Source organism: Thamnophis sirtalis, unplaced genomic scaffold, assembly GCF_051295495.1.
Source record: "Thamnophis sirtalis isolate CommonGarterSnake01/CBP01778 unplaced genomic scaffold, rThaSir2_p1.2 scaffold_3, whole genome shotgun sequence".
NCBI classification, from domain to species: domain Eukaryota; kingdom Metazoa; phylum Chordata; class Lepidosauria; order Squamata; family Natricidae; genus Thamnophis; species Thamnophis sirtalis.
Genome location: NW_028261383.1, coordinates 68,280,574 through 68,304,096, shown reverse-complemented (window position 1 = coordinate 68,304,096; position 23,523 = coordinate 68,280,574). Strand labels below are relative to the sequence as shown.

Genomic DNA, 23,523 nt, shown 5'->3' with positions numbered 1-23,523 from the left:
AAATGTGACTAATGTCAAACATCTGCAATAGCAGATCACATCAAGTCTCCGTCAGGACTGTCATCCTACTACACCAGCCATACTTCGCCAGATGCCAGTCCGCCATAAGCAATGAGGGGAGGGACACGCAGGGAGGTAAAAGGGGAGGTTGGGATGAAGGGAATCAGACTACTCTTCATGTGGTCCAATGGGAGTCGCTACCCATTCCAAGGTCATGGAAAAGTGAGATCATCCATCCCAAGCCAAGCCAGGAACAGTTGGCTTGGCTTGGGATCTTGACCCCTTCCAGTCTGGCTTCAGACCCGGTTACAGCACAGAAACCGCTTTGGTCGCATTGACTGATGATCTCTGGAGGGCTAGGGATGGAGGCCATGCTTCCATCCTGGTTCTCCTGGACCTCTCAGCGGCTTTCGATACCATCGACCATGGTATCCTTCTGCGACGACTGCGGGAGATAGGGGTGGGCGGCACTGTTTTGCAGTGGTTCTCCTCCTATCTCTCGGACAGGTCGCAGTCGGTGTTAGTGGGGGGGCAGAGATCGTCCCTGAGGCCCCTAACTTATGGGGTGCCGCAGGGGTCGGTCCTATCCCCCCTACTATTTAACATTTACATGAAACCGCTGGGCGAGATCATCCGAAGGCACGGGATAAAATATCATCAATATGCGGACGATACTCAGTTGTATCTGTCCGCCCCGTGCCAACTCAATGAAGCGGTGGACGTGATGAGCCGGGGACTGGATGCCGTTAAAGACTGGATGAGAGCAAACAAGCTGATACTCAACCCAGACAAGACCGAGTGGCTGTTGTGTTTCCCTCCCAAAAATTTGACCACCATACCATCACTCAGGCTGGGGGGACAAAATTTAAACCCCTCAGAAAGGGCCCGCAACTTGGGAGTCCTCCTGGATTCACAGCTAACTTTTGACCACCATCTTTCAGCTGTGACCAGGGGGGCATTTGCCCAGGTTCGCCTGGTACACCAGTTGCGGCCCTACCTGAATCGGGAGGCCCTCACAACAGTCACTCGAGCCCTTGTGATCTCTAGGCTGGAATACTGTAATGTGCTCTACATGGGGCTGCCCTTGAAGAGCATCCGAAGACTACAGCTAGTCCAGAACGCGGCCGCGCGAGTGATCGTGGGCGCACCACGGTTCGCCCATATAACACCGATCCTCCGTGAGCTGCACTGGCTACCTGTTGGTCTCCGGGTGCACTTCAAGGTCTTACTCACCACCTATAAAGCGCTCCATGGTAGTGGATCTGGCTATTTGAGAGACCGCCTTCTGCCGATTACCTCCCTGCGCCCCATCAGATCGCATAGAGTTGGCCTCCTCCGTATCCCATCCGCCAGTCAGTGCCGACTGGCGACTACTCGGAGGAGAGCCTTCTCTGTTGCGGCTCCGACACTATGGAACAATCTCCCCGTGGAGATTCGTACCCTCACCACCGTCCAGGCCTTCCGCACAGCCCTCAAGAACTGGCTAGCCCGTCAGGCCTGGGGATAATTTGATTTTGCCCCCCCCGAATGCTGAGTGAATGTTGAGTTTTATTATCTAATCTTTACTTTGTGCACATTTCTTTTTTGTTATTGTCCCACACTTCCTTTCCCTTTGTGACTGTAAGCCACCCTGAGTCCCCTCAGGGAAAAGGGCGGCCTATAAATAAACAAATTCAAATTCAAATTCAAACAGTTGCCAAAACAATTTGTTTGAATGTAATTGGATAGTTTAAGATAACCAATGGGGTGGGGATGAAGGGAAGAGTTAACCAAATGCTTTGAGCACGTAATTTCAGATCCAGCTTTGCTACTCTGTAACCACTTGGCTTTAGTAAAGTGTATTTTCTTTAACAATGGATTCGAGTCTTTCTTTTCTAACTGACCAGGTTGAGACAGCTGACAATCTCTGAAATTCACATGCCTATCATGAATCCCTCCGCCATTATCGTCTCTCTTTTATACGATGTTGGCCTTATGCAATGTAACTTAAATAAGCTAAAATTGTGATGGCAATACTGGCAATGCTTTTCTCCCATTTAGTGGAAGGGTCCCTTTTCATCTTTATTGCAAATGCAAAATTGTGCCTGTTGCTCCTGATTCCATCTTTCTATAAAATCATCTGAAATTCTGAATCAATTTCTCCAAATATATGGATAAGGTATCAAGATGGTATCAAGTTGGAGTGCTTGGTTAGAAGAATCTTTGGGTTTGAAATGAATATACAGGATGAATGTTGAAGGGAAATGAACTTAAAGCAAAGGTGAGAGTGAATCAGGAAGATCGAGGAGAATTTTGGACTGCAAATGAATGCAAATGACCAATGGGTATGGTAAGGAAAAAAATGGAAAATTAAATAGAGAACAGGAGCTGGTTGACCAATTGGCACTAGTGCCAATTTGATCTTCAACTGGAGCAATAACAGTGAGGAGGGAAAGTAGATAAATATGATGTCCATTAAAGGACAATGGCAATAAAACAATATGGTACCTTTATTCTGTTGTGGAAGTTGAACCAAAGGACTGGGATTTATGTATGAATGGGAATTGTGAGACCGATTGGATTTAAGGGAGTAAAAGATTCAAGACAGAGAAGGTATTTAGCTGGTTCGCACTGGTTCACCCAAACCAGTGGCAGAAATTTTTCCAGTTCGGCGAACCAGTAGTGATGGCTGGCTGGCCACACCCCCGAATCGGTCCCCCTGTTGCCAGTTGCTCAGCCCGCTTGGACTTACAAGGCAATGGGATGTGCATGTGCAAAGAAGATGACAGCCGCTTTTTCACTGAGCAGAGGATTTTTCAGTGGCCTGTGGCCAGCTGCCAACCTCTTTGAGAGCTGGTATGCAATGAGGCAGTGGCTGGGAGACTTCTTTACCAGCCAGCCGCTCCCCAGCAGCGGCGGCTGGCTGAGGGTCACTGAAAACTCTGGTCAGCTTGCTTTTCAGACTGGACCAGCCACCATGGAAGGTAACCAACCAAAGAGGCAGTGTTGGGAGAGGAAGTGGGGGCAACTAGCAAAGGGAGAGCAGGGGTAGATAGGGAAAAATCCTAAAAAAAATTCCTACCTTTTCCTGTGGGCATGGCTAGGTGGGGGGGTATGTGACTAAGTGGGCATGAGCATGAGTGATGTCATTTTGGCCACGCCCACTCAGTCACAGCCTTCCCCCACCTAGCCATGCCCACCGAACTGGTAGCAAAAATGTTTGAATCTCACCACTGATTCAAGAGGCATGCATATGTACTTAAATTAACAATTAAGTAAACCTCCATCTCCCTTGGCATATTATTGTGAGACCCTACAGCTAAAGGTTGGTGTCTTTGCCTTGCCAGAAATCTGAGGAAGCCATTTTAGGAAATTCCACAGAGACAGCCAAGCACCTCACAGATCCTGACAAATTAATTGACTTGTAAAAGCTGCCATCCTGGCAGTCGGTAGAACAAAAAGTTATTGTGAACTTGGTCTCTCAAATTAAACTGGCCCAGAACTCTCCTGAAACAGCTTAATCTTGAATCAGATTAACAAAATTTGAAAAAAAAAACCTGTATTTCTGCCAAAAGGTCAGTAAACATGGGTGATGATAGGACCTTATCATAGTTGGAGAACATATTCATGTGTGTGTGTGTGTGTGTGTGTGTGTGTGTGTGTGTGTGTGTGTGTGTGTATGTATGTAATGTAATGTAATGGGCACATTCTAGGGTTGCCCAACTCCAGAACAACTCTGAGTGGCTGACAAATTAAAAAGTGTTGGACTGGGGTGAGAAATCTAGATTTAAGCCCTTGCTTGAACAGACCTTATTAGATTATTCAGGCTGGTCCCTGCTCTCAGCCAAGACTCTACCTCATAGACTTACTAGTGTGAAGTTAAACTAAGAGTAAAGTAACACCAAAAAGTATTCCTATAAATTCTATTTAAAAATTGCAGATGCGGTCATATGGAACATGCACACTGATGAGAACCTTCCTGTTTGTATTTGCAGCCAGGAGCAGGAAATGAGCATTTACTAAGAGAAAAGCAGAAGTAGAGCAACAGCTCTATCTTACACCCACTTCGGTTAACAGCGTCAACCCAGATTCACCTTTGAGCCCTTCTTCTTTCACTTTTCTTAATACAGTTGATAAGACAACAGGTGACAAAAGCCATCGACATCAGGAGAATAATGGCACAGCTCACAATGGAAGAAATCACAGCAACTTTAAATCCAAAGGTATCATACTTGGAGATGGCTGGAATAAAGCAAACACAGTTAGAGGTGGACATCTGCATCTTGATATAACCTTCATACCCCTGCAATTAAATGCACCAACAGTAGGAGTGTTCTGACTTAGTTCCTATCTGGAAACATTTCAAAGCCAACTATTTAAAAGCCTCTTATTTATAAGTAAGCAATGAAATCCTCACGAGGAACTTTGCACAGCAATTACCGTACTCCAACACAACTCAGACAAAAACAAAAGGGGGAGTGGTAACTTCAAAGCACCACTTCAGGATATCCCTGGAACAAGAGGACCTTGTAACTATGATTGCTGCCCTTGTCACCACTATTTAAACTATTGTAGTGTGCGTTATATGGGGCTGCTTGTCTGGAAACTTCAGCTGGTATCAAATGTTGTGGCCTGGATGTTCGCCAGCAGTCATCACTGTATTTAGTTTGGCGTGCAATTTAAAGTGCTGGTTTTAATCTACAAAGCCTTGGTGCTCCCCCCTCTCCCTGAAATCAGCCTTAACAAGGCTGATTTGTGTCAAGAGAAGCAGCTGATTTCCCATTTACAGGTCATGGAAGCTGATCCCCGACGACACTGTATAGAATAACAGAGTTGGAAGGGACCTTGGAGGTCTTCTAGTCCAATCGGCTGCTTTGGCAGGAAACCCAATACCATTTCAGACAAATGCTTATCTAGCTGTTTCTCAGTAGCAACACCTAAAACTTGAAGTTAAACTAGTCCCAAGCCTCACTACTTTGTGGAAGAAACTTAAACTCTTCTAGAGAGATTTTGGCTTATGCTGCCTAGAATATTGGCTTTTTTATGCGGTCGCTGTTGAAGTTTTGTCTTTTTTGCACTGTATTTTTATTGTATTTGTAAGCCATTGCAACCTGTTCTAACACACACCAGCAAAACATTTACACTATCCTCATAATCAATACAAAAGCTACAAGTAGCACAAAGAGCCATGGAAAGATACAACCACAGCATCACAAGACAAGACAGAAAAACCTGCACATGGATAAGAGAACAAACAAAAATATACGATGCCATCAGACGAGTAAAATAATTGAAATGGAAATGGGCTAGTCACATAGCAAGAAGAACTGATGGGAGGTGGACTATATGGCAGTCACAGAATGGATCCCACTTGATAAAAAGCATCCACAAAAGAGACCTAAAACAAGGTGGAGTGACGACATCAGCTAGTATTGCAGGCCCAACTGGCAAAGGAAACCTTATTGCTTGGAAACATGCAGAAGAGACCTTCTTCCTGCAGTGGATAAACAATGGTTGGAATGGTAATGATGAAGCAATCGGTAGGATAGAAATCAAATGCATAGATACAGTAACATTGGACTGCATAATCAGTATTATACGGCTAGAGGTAAGGTATGGTATGACTGAGCCCTGCTATTAAGGCCCAATGTACCAGTAGAGAGTCCACTGCCAATATCTCAAGTCACTTGGTCAAGTGGTTTTTCTCCATGCTTCCATTGCTGATTTGCCTTCAGTGGTAAGAGAGGAATGGAAGGAGGAAGGAACCTCAGATACTTTGCTTTCTCTTCAGAGGATTGCTACAGAAGATGGTACTGAAACTCCAGCTAGCGTAGAACATAGCTTTGGTGGGAGCAAAGCAGTCAGAATATCCAACATCACTAGTGTGCCAGTTTTATGAGTGAGGTCCTGAACTCAACCGCAAATGCTGGTTTTACTATTTAAAGCCTTAAAACTGATTGGGGTCAAGTTCACCTTCATTCCTGTTGATCTCCTTCCATTTTCAGGAATGGAAATCCTTCTTACCTTCTTTTCTTTGACAGCAGTTAAGCCAATTAATGCAAGTAGGACCACACTCCACCCATTCATTCCCAGGTTTTCTGTAAAAGCTCTAAACTTCCATTTGTTTTTTCCCCAAGACTTTTCCTAAATGGGATTCTATTGTTCTGTTCTGGTTTCAACTCCACACAAGGTTCAATTTTGATACTATGGCAGAATGTTTGTGGGCGTTATTAATATTTTTTATTATGCTCTTTATAGCATTTTGATTTTATTATTATAAGCTGCCTTGAGAAGGCTCTTGTCCTTTAGGATAGCCTAGAAATATTCTAAACATATTTAATATATATTTTTAACACAACTTTTTCTCTCTAGAATAGTCAAATGAAGTGGAAACCACAGATAAAAAGGCAGAAGAAAATTTCAAAATGGTTGTTTATCATCCTATTAAAATCACACAAAAAATGGCAGAGTTGAAGAATTTATTTTAATGCACTTGATTAACTGGGATTAACTGGGTTATGTTAGAGGAAAAGCAGAAAAAACTGTAGTAGCATTTGGAAGACTAACATACTTCTTAAGACATTAACTTTCATAGAGTTAGGTGCAGTCCACTGACTGAATGGCCTACAATCCACCAAAACCAATGAGAAACGTAGGAGTAGTTTTTAAATTGTTGTGGGATTTTTGTGGTTTTTATGATGCTGATGCCCACTTTCCAGGAAACATACAAGAACACAGGTTTACATGCAATTTTAGAAATGCTGTGGTCTGACTTACTTTGCTAGCATGAATCTATAACCGCTTTTCTGTTTTGCAATTATAAACAATAGCCTAACTGTGTCTGTGTATGTATGTGTGTGTTGTGTATACACACGCACAAAAAAACCTGTACTCCTTTTCATCAACACATTTAGACTTTAAAACTGAACATTTATCTGAGCTGGAATGTTTTGAGCAAATATATCTATCTCAGATATTAATTAATTAGTTAAATATCAAGCAAGACTTAAAGAAACAGAAATGAAATAAATGAAAGAGTAACATTATTTTAAATTAAATTTCATCTTTAAAAAAAGCCTGTGGTATTTCTAATCAGCATCAAGTCTTTCTTTGATAATAATCAGCAATCTCTGAAAATGAATAGAATTGCAAAGTCTAAAATCTGCTCTTCTGTCTCGCAACTGTTGTCATCCATTTTTACAGTAGTATAGCTCACCTACATGTTAGAGAGAGACTCTGAAGATTATATAAATCATTTAGCAGGGAGGGGGAAATGGGGAAAAAAAACCACTTACGCATACATGAAGGAGTGTCAGCTGTCCATTGTGTAGCATTTTCTTTCCAAATGCATGTCACAACTCCGTGACCAATCAGCTGATGCTCTTCAGAACAATGAAATGTAATTACAGAGCCAATAGTGGTACCATTTCCGTAGATTATCTGTGATGAGCCAAAATGAGGAGGAAATATCTGGCTGCACTGTCCTAGGAATTCACAAGGGAAGAATAAAAGCAGTGGCTTTATTTTTATCACCATGTATTTTGGACAGAAACGTATTTAGCATGAATGCATCTGAATATCATCATGAGATTAAAAACAATTGCGATGAAATGAGTAAGCATCTGGTATAGAACTGTGGGAAAGAGTTATGCTAAGAACTTAAAAGAATGGACTTAATGATAAATTGTGCACCGAAAGCACTCTGAATTTGAGACATTCTTAAAGATGAAACAAAAAAATATACCCAGAAATGCAAAAAAGCAAAAGAAGGCAAAATGGCTGTTTGCTGATAATGAAAATAGTTGAAGGGTGGAAAATAAAAAGGCAGCACAGATAGAAGAACATTTACCCAACAAAATGCTGATATCTAGAGATAAGCAAAAGGAAATCACTCAGTGTATGTCTAAATAAATAAAGAATTGGAGGATAACAATTAGATGGGAGTTATAAGTAGATGTATTTTTTTAATTACAGAAATAGAAGAAAATAAGATGAGTATAATAAAAGGCAAAAGAATCAAACCTGTACTGATGAAAGAAAATATAATCAGAATTGAGATGGTGAGAACTGTATAAAGCAACAAGAATCCAAATCCGTTTCAGGTATTCCTTGCCTTATGATCACAACTGAGGCCAAAATTTCCATTGCCAAGCAAGACAGTTGTTAAGTGCATTTTGCCCCATTTTACAACCTTTCTTGCCACAGTTGTTAAGTGAATCACTGCAGTTGTTAAGTTAGTAACATGGTTGTTAAGTGAGTGTGACTTCCATATGGTGCAAAGTCGCAAAAGGTGATCACATGACCTTGGGACACTGCAACCATACAGGCCAGTTGCCAAGGGTCCAATTTTGATCATGTCACCATGGGGACAACAGTCATAAGTGTGAAAAATGGTTGTAAGTCACTTTTTCCAGTGCGGTTGTAATTATGAACGGTCATTAAACAAATGGTGTTAAGTCGAGGATTACCTGTATATACATAAATGTTTAACCATAGAACTAGAGCCAGACATTAAGTTAAAGGACCCTAGAAGCTGCAGGAGGTAATGGAATAGCAGTGGAACCTTTAAGTCTTCCGAAATAATGCAATTAAAGTGCTATTATGTGTTTGGTGAGCAGATATGAAAAACCCAACAGTAGCCAACAGACTAGAAAATATCAATTGATACTGTAATTTACCAAAAAAGATAACACTGGTAAATAATGCTAATACTACTGAACTATGTTTATCTCGCATCCTTGCAAGAGAATGCTCAAGACTTTGCAATTCAACTTTCAACCATACCAGGGGTGGGTTTCAGGCGGTTCGCGGCGGTCCCCGCGAACCGGTTGGTCGGCGAACCCGGAAGTAAGTAACTTCCGGGAACGCCGAAGGATCTTCCCGCCCGCCTGCGTTTCTTACCTGGTTTTGATGAGTTCTGCGCTTCCACGCATGTGCAGAATGCATACAACGCCTGCGCGATCCTCCAGGAGCAGCTGGTGCATCGCACAGGCGCTAGTACGCATGCGTGCACGAGAACGCTGCCGGCCCCGTTCCAACCGAACCGGTTGGAACGGGGCGAGAAACCCACCCCTGAACCCATACCCAGAGAGAATTTCCAAGTGTACAAGCTGAATTCAGAAGAGGTAGAGGCACCTTGGATTACCAGTACCTCCCTGGCAACTGCCCAGACTTTGCTGAAATACGGGTGGCTATATAAATGTTTTAAATAACGAAATAAGTTGAATTGTGCAAAAGAAGGGGAATTCCCAAAGCACATTTATTTTTAAAACATAAAACCAAAATAAAACCCAGTAATTTAATCATCCCGCTCCAGAAATCCTCAGTCTACCTTAGTACCCTCAGTAAAAAGCAAAGTCTTGATGGTCTTTTGAAAGCTGTAAGGGTGCCTGCTGAATCACACAATATACACACACTTATGTGCACAATATGCAGAACATATTGTGAGAAAAGCTGAATTTGCAGAAATAGAAATGTTTCTGGGAAAAGCACCAATAATCTCAGAGATGTTAATTACTCACTATAATGGCTAGAAGGGAGAAAAAAAATTAAGGAATTGCATATTAAAGGTGAAAGAATAGAATACCAAAGTTGGTCTGCTACTCATTAAAAGACACAAATATGGTGGGTGACTTAGAGTTTCCGCTGCTATTTCACCAACTCCTGCAGTTTTTTAGGTAGGATGTAGACGTGAAATTATGGGCGGGAAGGGTTGTTTTGTGGGGGCAAAGAGAAAGTGGAACTGGAATGCCTGGTAGGTAGGAAGAGGGTGAGGGTGAACCCTCTCTAGCAATTCACAGAGAATATCTAATAGCTACTCAGATAGTTCCAGGGGTGGTATTCACTTACCTTCCCTACCGATTAGCAAATGTGAGTGCGCGTGCACAGCCTTCCTTGCATGTGCTTTTGAGCCGGGGTGAGTGGGTGGCGCCATCTGTGATTTTCACTACTGTTTCAGGCGAACCGGTCCGAACTGGTAGAATACCACCTCTGGACAGTTCCCTTAGTTCCCTCTTCAGCTCTGACTGGATGGTAGAATATTTCCAATCCCCATCATTCAGTCAGAGCTGAATTTAGTTTAAGTATGGCTTGTTGTAATTTAGTTTAAGTATGGCTTCTCTTTCATTAAAAAAAATATTACAAGTGACTTCACTGTCCATTGTCCTGCCAGGACATTGGAAGTCAAGCATGGCAACTGAAAGGAGAAAGACCAAATATTAGATCTAATGACAAAAGTCATACCATCAAGAGAAAATATGCTTACCATATAGTTGCAAAATCCTGGAGTTTAAAGTCTTCCTAGCACTATGGCATTACTCTTTGGTTTAGTATTTATTTGAATAGTATTTTTCCGTCTAGATCAAGTTTTAATATCTGTGGCTCAACCCTCTTTGGCAGAGGTGGGCGGTACATGAATTAACAACCAAAAATGTGCATGTATGCCATCCGTGCATGTGCCTGGCCTTCTGTGCATGCGCTTCACTCACACGTGTGCCTTGTGTGCATGGCTAAATAGGACAGCATAGTGCCAGGGCGCGTGCCACCCATAGGTCGCAACTACTGGTTTACCCAAACCGGTCTGAACCGGCAATAGCCCACCACTGCTCTTCGGTCTTACTGGTGTTCAGGTTTCCAATTGAGGCAATAATACCTTCCCCACCAGAATCATAAAAAAATGAAAGACGGTTGTGGGAAACTCATTTCACTGGTAGATGGAGATGTAACAAGTGCTCCATTATGCCTGACTTATTTTGAAGCTGAAAGAAGTCACCATATTCTTCTTTTTATTTTAATTTGAAAAGAATGCTTATCATCACTAACACTGATGAGAGTTGAGAGAATGCACACCAACACCCTTGCCCTTTAGGACAGGGCACCTAAAGTCAAGATACAATTAAAAAATGTCCTTCCATGGCCTCTTTCCTACCAGAAAAGTTATTCAACCCCGGTATGAAAAAAGATCGCAGACATATAACTTGCTCTGTGCTACCGACAATGACTGCACTGTGGGCAAAAGTGGCAGCAATTAGTTTAATTGGAGGCCTGCAGGATGTTGTCCACCAAATTATTGTCTCTCCTGTAACAGAAAAGGGCAGTTTGTATGACTGTGCTATAAACAACACAACCAACTAATTTCTGTGAGACAAACTTGCATATACTTTGATGCAATCAGATTCTATAATCAATGATGACCATAGCATACAATAATTAGGGGAAAATAAAAGTTTGCTTTTGCAAATTTGCTCGGATGGTTTCCTTCTTCAGTTATTGATGAGCTTCTTCTTGGGTACAGATTATTAGCCAGGGATATGATAAGAAGCAAGAGTGCCAGCACTGCTCAAAGCAAAATAAAGAATGGCAGGGGGTAGGATAGAAAGAAAAGGTAGACAGAATTGTCACAGCCAGGCTGTTACAAATTGTTCAGGCAGATGAGCTGCAAAGAGCCATGGCTTTCAAGAACAGAACTGCTATTAGATCACACATGGCTCCAACCTTCTCAAAGCTTCAACTTTCTCAGCAGATTTCATCCATACCTACTTCCCCCTTGGTCCTTTCCCTTTCCAAAGCCCAACCTCATTTTCTGCAATTTCCCCATCCAAATGATTAAACTACTCAGCTGAGCAGGACTCACTTTCTGATGGAATGTAATTGTCCTAGATCACTGAAATCTAACCTTTTTGGCACCAAGTGCCGAAAGTGGAGCATGCACATGCATGCATGTATGGGCCGGAGTGCTGGAACCCAGAAAAGAGCAGCTGGCCAGTGCACATGCATGCAGTGGGGAGCTGTTCTTCCGGGTTCTGTCAAGCTCATGTGCACCAGACAGCTGGTCCAGTATCCATGTGCACTGGCCAGCTGCTCTCTTCCAGGTTCCGGTGCGTGCATGCACTGGAACCTGGAAGAGGAGCTGCCCATCGCGTGCATGCGCTGGACCAACTATCCAGTATGCATGCGTGTGAGGGGACCCAGAAGAGCAATTGGCGACAGTGCGCATGCCCACAGAGGGAGCTCTTCATGCTACCTGTGGCACCTGTTCTAGACTCTAACAGCAAAAAATAAAACCCTCAGATATGATCTATCTGACTAGCTGCTCATTGGAGTTAAAGAAAGGAAGGATTCAGAAATAATGCTGAGAAATACTATAAGGAGGTTTCTTTTAAAACTATAGAAAAATGCAGGGTATATTCTTTAAGAATTATTTTTCTCAATCAAAGAGAGATACTGAGCTCTCTCCATATTGAGAACAATTTAACAGATCAGAGGAAAAGACTCCATTCTGAAGCCTGAAACACGGATTCTGTCTAGCCCATGAGACCCGTGAAGCAATCTGTATTTCAACTGGATTTGGTTTCCTTCTTCTGCCTCCAAGTCCTAGAACAGAGGGCTCTCAGGCAGGCTTCCTGGGAAGGAATTTCTTCCCTTTCCATAAAACAATATTCTAACCACTTTCCCACTTAGGACGAAGAAACAAAACCAACACCATAAAAGGAATAAGTTTCACTTTTTAAAAGTGAAGCTACTGAAAACTAAAGCTAGAGCTAAAGTCTGAAGCAAAATTAGAAAGTTCTAAATGCAACTGAATAGAATGAGGATGACACAGGGGTGAAATTCAGCAGATTCTGACAGGTTCTGGAGAACCAGTAGTGGAAATTTTGAGCAGTTCGGAGAACCGGCAAATGCCACCTCTGGCTGGCCTCAGAGTGGGGTGGGAATATCCTTCCCCTGCCACGCTTACCAAGCCACACCCACCAAGCCACACCCACAGAACCGGTACTAAAAAAAAATGAATTTCACTACTGGGATGACATATGTAAATGCAAGGTAAGGCAAGGCACGATTTGAATAAACAAGCACATGCAACCGCTATGATCTGTTTTTAATGTGGTGAATGTAGAAAATTCTGTTTCTCAATCATTTCTTAAATGCGGATGCATATATAATCCACACAAGGCTGGCTGAAGACATTTTCTGTGTGAGATGCAGGACAAAATGTCATCACTGCTCCTAATTCTGTGTACAAAAACTGAGCATCTTCTGACTTCTACTTCAAGACTAAGGACAGGCCAAGCATTTCCTGACACTTAAGGTGACACGCAAGCTTATGGACTGGCATTCACACAGCTATTTCAGAGGCTGGCACGCATAGCTTTGCCTTCTAATGGGAGAGAAATTAATGTGGCACTCTCCCACCTTTCAAAACTGCCATCCGAGGGGCTGCTTCATTCAGACTAACGGAGGATGGGTTGTGATTTTACCATAGAGGAGATGGGGATGAGTGTTGAGGAGTGAGGAGGCAGAAGAAATAACAGAAGCAGCGTGAAACATTTCTTAGGAAGGGAATCGGAAAGGTGTTTTGTTTTCTGTTATTAAATGCTGAACACAAAAAACCTCATACTTTGGAGATTTAGAGTCAGTGTCAATTGTGGGTGGGATAGAAATGGCATGGCTTTGATCACATGGTCATCCCCATCATCTTGTCTTTCAGCCTCTGAAAAAAAATGCCCTGTTTCAAGCCACATTAAATTGTTATGGTATTACTGAAATTGAAAGGTACACAGGGGTCAGCATGGGAACTAGTTTGGTAGGGGCCAATCAAATAATATGTTAATATTTCTCCCCATGCTGGTTTATCTGTTTGTTTTATTTGTATGCCACATATATTATTTTTACAAAAACTGAAGGCGATAAACATATCCAGCACACCTTCCTCCCCCCTATTTTCTCCACAACAACAACCCTGTGAGTTGGTCTGGCAGAGAGTTACCCCAAATCACTGCACTGTCTTTCACAGATAAGGTGGGATCTGAACTCACATTCTCCCATTTTCCAGCCTGGTGATTTAACCAATGGAAAAAATCTCTCACTTTCCTAACTTGTTTGCTCCTTGAAGATTAGAGCAAGATAAAGGGAGCGGGGACAGGTGAACCGCCAGAAGCTACCATTTGAGGTTCTAGGCAAGTCTACCTCTCCTTATGGCTCTATTTCCCTCAAGGGGAAAAAAAAGCAACACATATTGAAAGAAGCTATATTTCTTATTATCACTTTGCACTTCGACTACAAGGTATGAACCATCTTGTCGCTAGAAATACAACCATGTATAAGTATAAAGACAGTATACTGTCCATGGGTGGGCTTCAAAAATTTTAGCAAGGGATTCTGTACCTGGTTGCTGGGTGGCTGTGGCTATGGTGGCTGTAGTCTAATTGGCCTTCTGCACCATGGGGGGAGGCATTTTTGCCCTCCCTGGGCTCCGGAGGCTTTCCTTGAGCCTCCTCAGGCTCCAGAGGCCCTCTGGCGGCTAGAAACAAGTCCATTTCTGACCTTCCTGAACCTCAGGTAGGCCCGCTTTTTGCTTTCCCCGAGTCTCCGCCTGTGCGTCCACCTGCATCCAAAATGGCCCCCATGGGGACTCCTGGGAGGGGCAGGGCTGGGTGGGTGGGACCAGTCATTTAGGGGTTCTCCAAACTGCACAAAATCCTAGCTATGGGTTCTCCCGAACCTCTGCGAATCCCCAACAGCCCACCCCTGATACGGTACATATACAGTATAAATAAAACAAAATAATTAAACAATGGATGGAAACAGCAATTAAATTTGAAAGCAGCAAACTCCAGAAACAAGTGCCCAGGGGAGGCAAAAATATACCTTGGGGATTGGAACAACTTAAAAAACTAACAGGACAGCAGAAGAGGGAAATGTAAGAGGCCCAAGAGATTAAGAAGCCTCATCTGATACCACCAAAATAACAAGATAGGCTTAAGGGGTTTCCCCAGGGAGATTAATCCATAGTGGCGATGGGGGAATACCCTTGAAAAAGCGCAGTCGTTTGTAATTAACTAACAAGGGATGCATGGAAAGAAGTCCTGCTTCAAAGACAATGGCTTTGAGGTCTGAAGCACTTTATTGCTTAAAACAGAACTTTACATTAGGCCTAGAAGCTGAGAGAAGATAATTCAGTTTTACAATAATCTGATCAAATGTCCAGCCTGATTCAAATCAACTCAGTTCAAACCTTTATTGTCAGATTACAACATGTATACAATGAGATTGGCTGAGCCTCCCTTTGTGCACCCTCCCCAAGACAATACAACTCATAGTGAAAGACAAAAAAAATCCCTAGCCCAGTGAATCCTACTAACAAGCACCCAGTCCTATTGCACCATGTGAATTTATTGTACGTTGCGCCGGCCCTGCAAGTCAATCGTACTATGTTGTTGTAGAGTTATTTTTCATTCAGTAGCATTCACTAGCTTCATTAGTTGAATAAAGACCATTACTTGCCACAGAGCCTGACTCCCAAATAACCACAAGGAATTCATACAAGGGATAGGCAACAGGGTGTTTCATTTCACTTGTCATGTACCAAACTTTGGTGCATGACTCTGCTTTGTTTAAAAAGATGTTGTTTTAATTAACTATCTGTATTGATCTGCATTGTATTAAACAATACCCCATTTGTATATTATGTTTTGCCTAGGATGACAAATTTATGAAAGATTTGGACAAGCTAGGGGAGATTCAGAGAAGCATGTGATGATGAGGAGATAGTTAGGCATTAAAACAAGTTAGGCATTAAAACAAGAAGTAACTGAGAATGTTCACCTAAAAAAATTGAGGGGGGAGGAGTAGTGATAACCCTCTTTAAATTCCTAAAAGTGTATCACACAAAACCAAGTGAAAATCTGTACTCGCTCACTGAACAGTGCAGGATATAGAATAATACATTTCCAACTGTAAAAGCAATTCAACAATGGGATTTATTATCCAATGAGGTGGTGATCTCCTTTCAATGGATGCATTTAGGAAGAGCTGATATGTTGACTTTAATTTGGTTTTCTGAACTTAGCAGGCATGTTGATTCAGTGACCTACAAATTCTCTTCCAAGTTTATGATTCTGTCATTCTGTAAAATAAAAGGAACTGAAAGCATGCTCTGGCACTTATTTACAACTTACAGCCTGGGAGTCTGAAAAGAGTTGTGGTTTCTAGAAGAAGTCAACTAATGAAAGATAATGTGACTCCTAATCACAATCTTTTTGAGGCTATTTTAAAGAAATTGGCCTATTTGAAATAGACAGCAGAGCAGGGCTGTATGGTTCTCACGCTAGGCTCAAATGTTTCCTCAAATGATTCATTTTGAAAGCATTTCCAGCATTCACATTTTGTCACAGGTTCTTCTCTCTGTGGCCTACATTTGGCAAGACCATGAACAATCTGTATCATTTCCACAAGGCACTTAACCACTAAGAAGATCGTCCTAAAAATCAGGGCAAAGATATTCCCCCTGTAACTTAAGCCCATCATGAAGGGAGGGAAGGAGGGGGAAGCATCTGGCTTTGCACACTTGCAACGTCTTAAGTGCTTAAGAAAGTTCCTGAGCTCCATGGTCTGACTCCAGGAGAGGTTTGCACTCTGCCTTAGAATCAAAGTACAGAAAATTTTTGCGAACACTTTTTATTGTACCTTTATGTTACTTTCTAACATAGGAGATTTGTTCCAGTGGCTACATTTTCTCATTTATTTCAATGTCAGATTTGATTAAATAAATTATTGCTCTCCCTCAAAGGTCTGTAAGTTATTGAGTCCTCTCAATATTTTGAGAATTTGCCAGGTTAAAAAAAAATACAGCTTCTTCAAAGATAGCAACGAAAGCCTTATTCAGCACCAGCCCTGCAAACAGTGATTCCTAACGCCTCAGATAAATAAAGAGGCAATCTAATTAAAAGAAACTAAAGGTGTTGTATTGTTCCACTTTGACTGTTATTTTCTATTTAAAAATAGGCAGTAATGGAAATTGCCAGAATAAGCACAGCATTTGCAAATGTGAATTACTAATGGAAAAGGTGTAAACTGTTCTCTTTATTTTATTTTGTAATTAACATAGATCAGCATGTTCTTCTCTCTGATTTTTGTCCCATTGCCACCAAGAATAATTTTATAATGCCATATCCTGTCTCACATTCTATGAAAAAGTAAATCAAAAGAAAATGAAGTATTTATTGAAGTCTGAAATGTCTGTACTTCAAACAGGAAGTCTAAACGATAATAGGGCTGAAAGTAAATTTGTAAGAAACAAAAATATTGCTTTCTTGCTTTAAAAATGTAGAACTAATTTGGGAACTGAGATATTTTCTCCACATTAATTCACTAAGTTTCAGTTGCTATAAAAACTGTATGCATCTTTGAGGAAATACCTTGGATAAGAGTAAAAAAAATGGGGCTGAAATGATGGTAATTGATCTCATTACTCCTAAATTAGTTACAACTTGTCATCCATTCATACAAGTTGAGCTCACAGAATGTCTGTGTCAATGCACAAAAAATGGCATGGATCAGAATGGAGTGATATAAAATCAGCAGGAGCTGCAGGCAGAAACTAATTTTCTCCCATTCTCTGCAGACTGTTTATGCAAATTTTAGTTTATTTACTTATCTACCACATATAGATATCTGCAGATGGTTACAAAGAATAGTTACTATTGCTGGAACAGATACTCCAGATCTTAAAATTTGACTGATGAGGCATAGTCTTTCTGCTATACACATTCTGCTGTCTCAGGCTATAAAACATTCCAACTTTTTCTTCAATTATCTAGAGGTTTCTGCAACACTCATTGGCAAAGAATCATGGTGATTGTTATTCTTGTCATTTATTTCCAACATCTGGAAATCAAACAGCTGCCTGCTTTGCTTTCTAGATTTTAAGATTCACCTCCACATGTTGCTGCTTAGCTAGTAACATGGATAATAAAGAACCCCTAAGAAATATGTGGCTTCAGTTCAGAAACTCTGGAAACCTTCTGTATCCTCACCTAGGCAGGCCACAGTTCCATGCTAAGTAGGGGAAAAGTAACAGGAGGGCCACTCGGTGCCATGAACTGTTGCCTCTGTTGCAACCTGATGGCAAGCATATTGATTATATTGAAAATCTTCTGAACAGTCTCTAGTTTTAGTGTAATTGATAAAGAAAAATGAATGGAAACAAAAGTTTCCAGAACTTTTCGGCAATAATATAAGGTGGTAAATTTTTAAAAAATCAGCTCCGTGTACTAAGCAGGCTGACAATGTTATCTTCCTAGGAATTGAAGGCTTCAGTGCAGCTACTAACTATCAAGTAGAGTTCAAGCAGCTTCCTCAGGGGAGAGAGAGGGAGAGAGATGCCAGTCTAATGTAGTCAGCAAGACTGCTCTATAACCTTTCTCTGATTCTCCAGAAATGTTCATCTGCAGTTTAGGTGTTTGTTTTTCTCCTTTATCCTCAATGTCTATGGAGATCCTCAGTCATCCAGGTCATGGTTGTATCAAAGGTGCTTCTTGGATGACCTGAAGAAGGTTACCTTTGGGACCTTTTTCCTCAAGATGAGTTAAGGTTAATGTAGAACTTCGGTAAAGCTTTTGCACTGTTTTAAAACTTCAAGTGCTGGTTATTTCTTTGTACTCCTTATCTATAGCAATCACTCTATTGCATAGCAAGGAAGTCTTTTTCCACAACAGGTAACATTTTATTTTTCCTACTTCATTAAGTTCATTAAGACCAAGAACAAGAACCACTATGGAACAGAATAATGTTACCATGATACAACATAATGGGGCATGATTTCCAACCCTACCTCCCAATTTTCAAGATTTCAATTTCTTGCCATTTTAAGCATACTTTATTTATTTTCCCACTAGAAACCAAAAACCAATTTTGCACCACCAACTTCCAGAAATTTATCACAAGAATTGCAGTAGCCTGATTCTCAAAATTAAAAACAAACAAAGAGAGGAGTGGCTTTTTTAAAGTCTGCTGATAACATCATCCCCCTGCTCTGCAATCTTTTCCACTTCCTGCCCCAGAAAAAAAAAAACCTTAAGAAGTTTGTCTGGCTAGAAAACAGAAACAGAAGTTAGAAAGGAGAGATATAAAAAAAGGAAATATGTGGAGAGTTGTTAAAGAAGATATTAAATATTATTGTTATTATAATATTATATTATCAATATGATTGTGATAAATCCTACAACAAATATGTGGATTATGATTGTTTAAAAATAACTGTACCCAGATCACTGTTTGATGGAAATTGAATGTTATATAAATAAAACATGAGAAGTTTGTCTTCATGTTGTCGGGATCTGGCATCCCACTCAGGCAGGGAAAGTGTGTCATGAAAGATAAGCTAACCACATTTATGCCCAAAAGGCATTTAGTGAACTGGGAATTTTTGCATCAACAATTGGAACCCATGGAATTTGGGGATAAATTTATAAACACGATTAGAGCAACATATACAAATCAAAAAGCCAAAGTAATAATTAATGGTGAATTAACGCAAAGTATAGTAATCCAGAAAGGTACAAGACAAGGTTGTCCCCTATCCCTGCTGCTGTTTATATTAACCTTAGAAGTTTTAGCAAGGAATGTACATAAAGAAGAACAGATAAAGGGGCTAGAAATTAAAAAGGAACAATTTAAGTTACAGACTTTTGTGGATGATCTAAAGTCTGGTATGAAACTTATTGAGGAATTGACAGAGTATGGGAAAGTAATGGGTTTAAAGATAAATATGACAAAGACTAAAATGCTGGTTAAAAATATGACATCTAAATCCAAAGAGGAGTTAACGAAGAAATTGGGTATCCAAACTGTCAAAAAAGTCAAATATCTAGGTATACATTTATCTGTGAGGTGTGTAACCATCAAAGAAGGTAACTATACTAATTTGATCAATAAAACTAAGAAAGACTTAGAAAGGTGGAAAAACCTACAATTATCCCTGATAGGTAGGATTACAGTCATAAAAATGAATGTATTACCAAAATTTCTTTTCCTATTTCAGAATATTCCCATTAAATTAGAAAAAAAGGTTTTTTTAAGGCTTTGAATTGAAATTTATTTGGCAGGGAAGAAAACCAAGAATAAAACTCAAGACTATGCAAGGCACTAAGGAAAAAGGAGGATTTGGCGTACCAGATTGGAAGCTTTATTATACTGAGGCCACTCTAACATGGTTAAAAGACTGGATAATGTTGAGAAATAAAAGATTACTCAAATTGGAAGGTAATGACCTCCAAGTAGGATGACATCCCTTCCTTTGGTATGAAAAAGGATCTGCACACAAATATTTCAACAGACATTACATCAGACAGTCCCTGTTATTAATATGGAACAAAATTAAACACGACCACTATACCAAAATACCCATTTGGCTATCTACGATGGAAGCATACATACATCCAAATTTAATTAATATGGAAAATATAGTTACATATAAAGAGTTATTGAACAGACAGGGGGAGAGCAAAACTAGATTAGAATTGGCATCACAAGGGGTACAAGTCAGAGGTGGGTTCCTACCAGTTCGCACCTATTCAGTAGAACCGGTTCATCAAATCTACCGAAAAGGTTAGAAGAGGTTCCACCAGTGGACCCGGAAAGCCGGCCACACCTATAGAAGAAGTTCCAAAAAATTTTGAAACCCACCACTGATACAAGTAGAATGGTGGTCCTACTTACAGATATAATCAAGATTTGTACAGGATAGGAAGAATGAAGGTATTGCCAAAGATTACACAATATTAGATAAACTTTTGATACAGACAGAAAACAGGCTGATCAAAGTGTTGTATAGATTTTTGTTGGAATATAAGCTAGAGGAGGAACATGTCTATGGTTGCTTGGGTGAAAAATTTCGGTTATAATGTGGAATTGGCTGAGTGGGAAAAACTTTGGATACTTAATCAAAAACTAACAATGGCTACGGCGTATAAAGAAAATCTTTATAAGATGTTCTACGGATGGCATTTCCCCCCAACACGGCTCTCCAAAATGTTTAAAAATCTGGCCCCAAAATTGTTGGAAGTGTAAAAAAAACACTAGGCACTTTTTATCATATGTGGTGGACGTGCAATGAGGCAAAAAAATATTGGAAAATGATTCAATCATGGTTAGAACAAAAGGTGAGAAACCAAATCTTGTTTAAACCAGAAATTTTTCTCCTAGGTATAATACCGGAGGGGTTTAAGAAAGATACACTTTATACACCAAAAGCAGCATTGCCTGGGGAAGGTTTTTTGTTCACCAAATAGCACTATTAAATCAGGCCTAGGAATGCTGGAGAATTAGTCCAATTCTCCTGGATTTTGCTCAATAACTACTAAATATGTAAGGTAGGCAAATACTGTGCCACAGAACTGGCTCTTTCTCAGTGCCAAAGGTCTTGCCTTGAATGGGGACAAAAGGAAGGAGGGATTCCTTTTGCAAGGTTTCTCTTTGTTTTTGGCTTTTATGATTGTCCCAGCATCGAATAAGTAACAGAATAAGAAATTAGTGAGCAAAAGGAATGGGCCCTTTGAGAAATCAGTAACCAAAAGGACATGCAAATTCTGTACTATCTCAGCAGCATATTTTCCTTTTTGGCACGGCCTTTTGTCTTCCTTTACAGTAGTCCTTGCTCCATGCAGCAGCCAATCTTTTTATTCAGTTTTATTTAACTCATCTACAAACTGCCTCTTATTTTAAGCAAATCTTAAGGCAGTCTTCAAAAAGAACTCAAATTCAGAAGGAGAGTGAGACTGCCACTGCTGCTATAGTCTTGAGATTGAAAAACCTCCTTGAGAGAGTCAAATTGGTGTAGTGGTTAAGGCATGAGGCTAGAAAGTGAAAGACATGAAGTCAACTGGGTGACTTGGGCCAGTCATGCTCTTTCAGCCTAGGAAGAAGGCAAGGCAAATTACTTTGGAAATCTAGCCAAGAAAACTGCAGGGACTAGTCAATGCACCAATAAAGGAGAATATTGGGAGCTCAGGGTTGAAAACAAGGGTCTTTGGTGCTTTCTGAGCTTGGTTGTTTTTTTGCAGATGTTTCATTACCCAAACTAGGTAACATTATCAATGCTAGGACTATGGTAGTCCGTGCAGTTCCAAGAAGTCAACAATTCCTGAAAGGCACACTCGCACTTGCACTTCTTAGCCCCTTGCTGCAACTTTCTGTCTGGAGATTTAATATTCATCATTTAATGATAAGCACTAGTCCAAAAGGAAGAGAAGGTAGCTTGGTGCCTTGGGTCCCGCTTCACAGATTTTGGTTCAGGAACAACATTGCACGTTGAAAGGGTCATCTGGAGGTGTTATGAAAGGCTGCCGGAGGTTCTGGAAATCTGCTACCAGCTCAGAGGTGCGTTGCTCCTGGTTTGGCCTGGTTCGGCTGAACCGGTAGTGGTGATTTGGCCTGGGTCGCAGAACCAGTAGCGACCCAGGCTGGCCACGCCTCTGAACCGGTTCCCCGGTCTCTTCTGCCATTGGCGGCATGTTTCTGCACATGCACAGAACAATTTACAGTAAACTATGCATGAGCGAGCAACATGCTGCGGGCGCACGCACCCAGCAAACCAATAGCAACCAGTACAGGAACCCATCCCTGTACCAGCTGGATCCAAAGATGCATAAAGTAAAGATATAAAATAGTCTGTTTCTAACTCTCTGAAGGTCCCAATATATACCTAAAGAGAATCCTCCCTCTTTGGAACATAATTACTGGATTGCTGTATCGGTATTGTGACGCCTAGCTGGATAGGATTCCATTGGAATTGCTATAAGAAATACTTCCCTTGCTCTGAATAAGATTCATATATTTTTACAGTCATTTGCACATTAGCAAACCTGACCGGGTTTGTAATCTCATATCATACTTTAGTCTCATATGCTAGCCAGGAAGTGGTTCCTGATTGGATGGAATTGGAGACACAAAGTAAAGGTAACTGAAACAAGAGGAGAATTTATTTATTTATTTAGGAGATTTATATGGCCGCCCACTCACTAATAGTAACTCTGGGCAGCTTGGAATGGAATTAGTTGCTCTAAGCAATCATGAAGAAAAATAGGTGGGCCAAGAACCCACTACTCATGAAGGAAAAAGCAAACCAGGAGAACCTATGGTTCAGTCCTAATCATTATTCTCCACCAGATGCACAAATAACCTCTCTTTTGTTAAATATGTGCAGCCAATCATGGCACAGCTACAGACAGCCAAATAGCACATAGAGTCATTCACTAAAAGCCATATTTTTTGCTGGAAGGAACAACACCTGTAAAAAGTTATTTCTCGTGGGCCCACACTCAAGCTGGCATATTATCTTTGGATAACGTTCACCATGTCTGACAACCATAAAAGAGATCTATGAAAAGTATCACCCTAAAATAAATAAATAATTTTTTCCCACTTGCAAGGCATCTAACTTTCTCATAAAAATTCTAATGTTATCCTGTAACATCTTGAATCAAATCTCAATAGGAAAAAGCTTTTCACAGTGAATCTTTCATTAGATCGGGACTTATGTGTATGGAATATTAAAGTTTCAGAAGTTCTCTAGGTGTTTCTCTTCAGTAGAAGAAGAAATTTCATCTTTAGAGAACCTATTAGTTAATAAGTAACAGCAAGTGTTGTGTTGGGGGACATAAGTTTGTTTACGTCATTTATTTTTTGGAATCGATTTTCAAACAGATCCAGATCTTATATAAGACTGTCATTGCCTTCTTTCTTGGAATTAATCTAAAATTTTCAATG

At 40.7% G+C, this 23,523-nt stretch overlaps 1 protein-coding gene across 1 annotated transcript in view; it reads right to left on the bottom strand.

Moving 5' to 3' along the window:
• The window catches only part of SUSD3 (sushi domain containing 3), a 54,452-nt gene that overhangs the window by 15,579 nt on the left and 15,350 nt on the right, over window positions 1-23,523 (bottom strand). The window contains exons 2-3 of the mRNA XM_014061334.2: window positions 7,275-7,463; window positions 4,074-4,221 (exon numbers count right to left, since the gene is read on the bottom strand). Coding sequence (XP_013916809.2) covers window positions 4,074-4,221; window positions 7,275-7,463 — 337 coding nt within the window. The remainder of the gene's footprint in view (window positions 1-4,073; window positions 4,222-7,274; window positions 7,464-23,523) is intronic.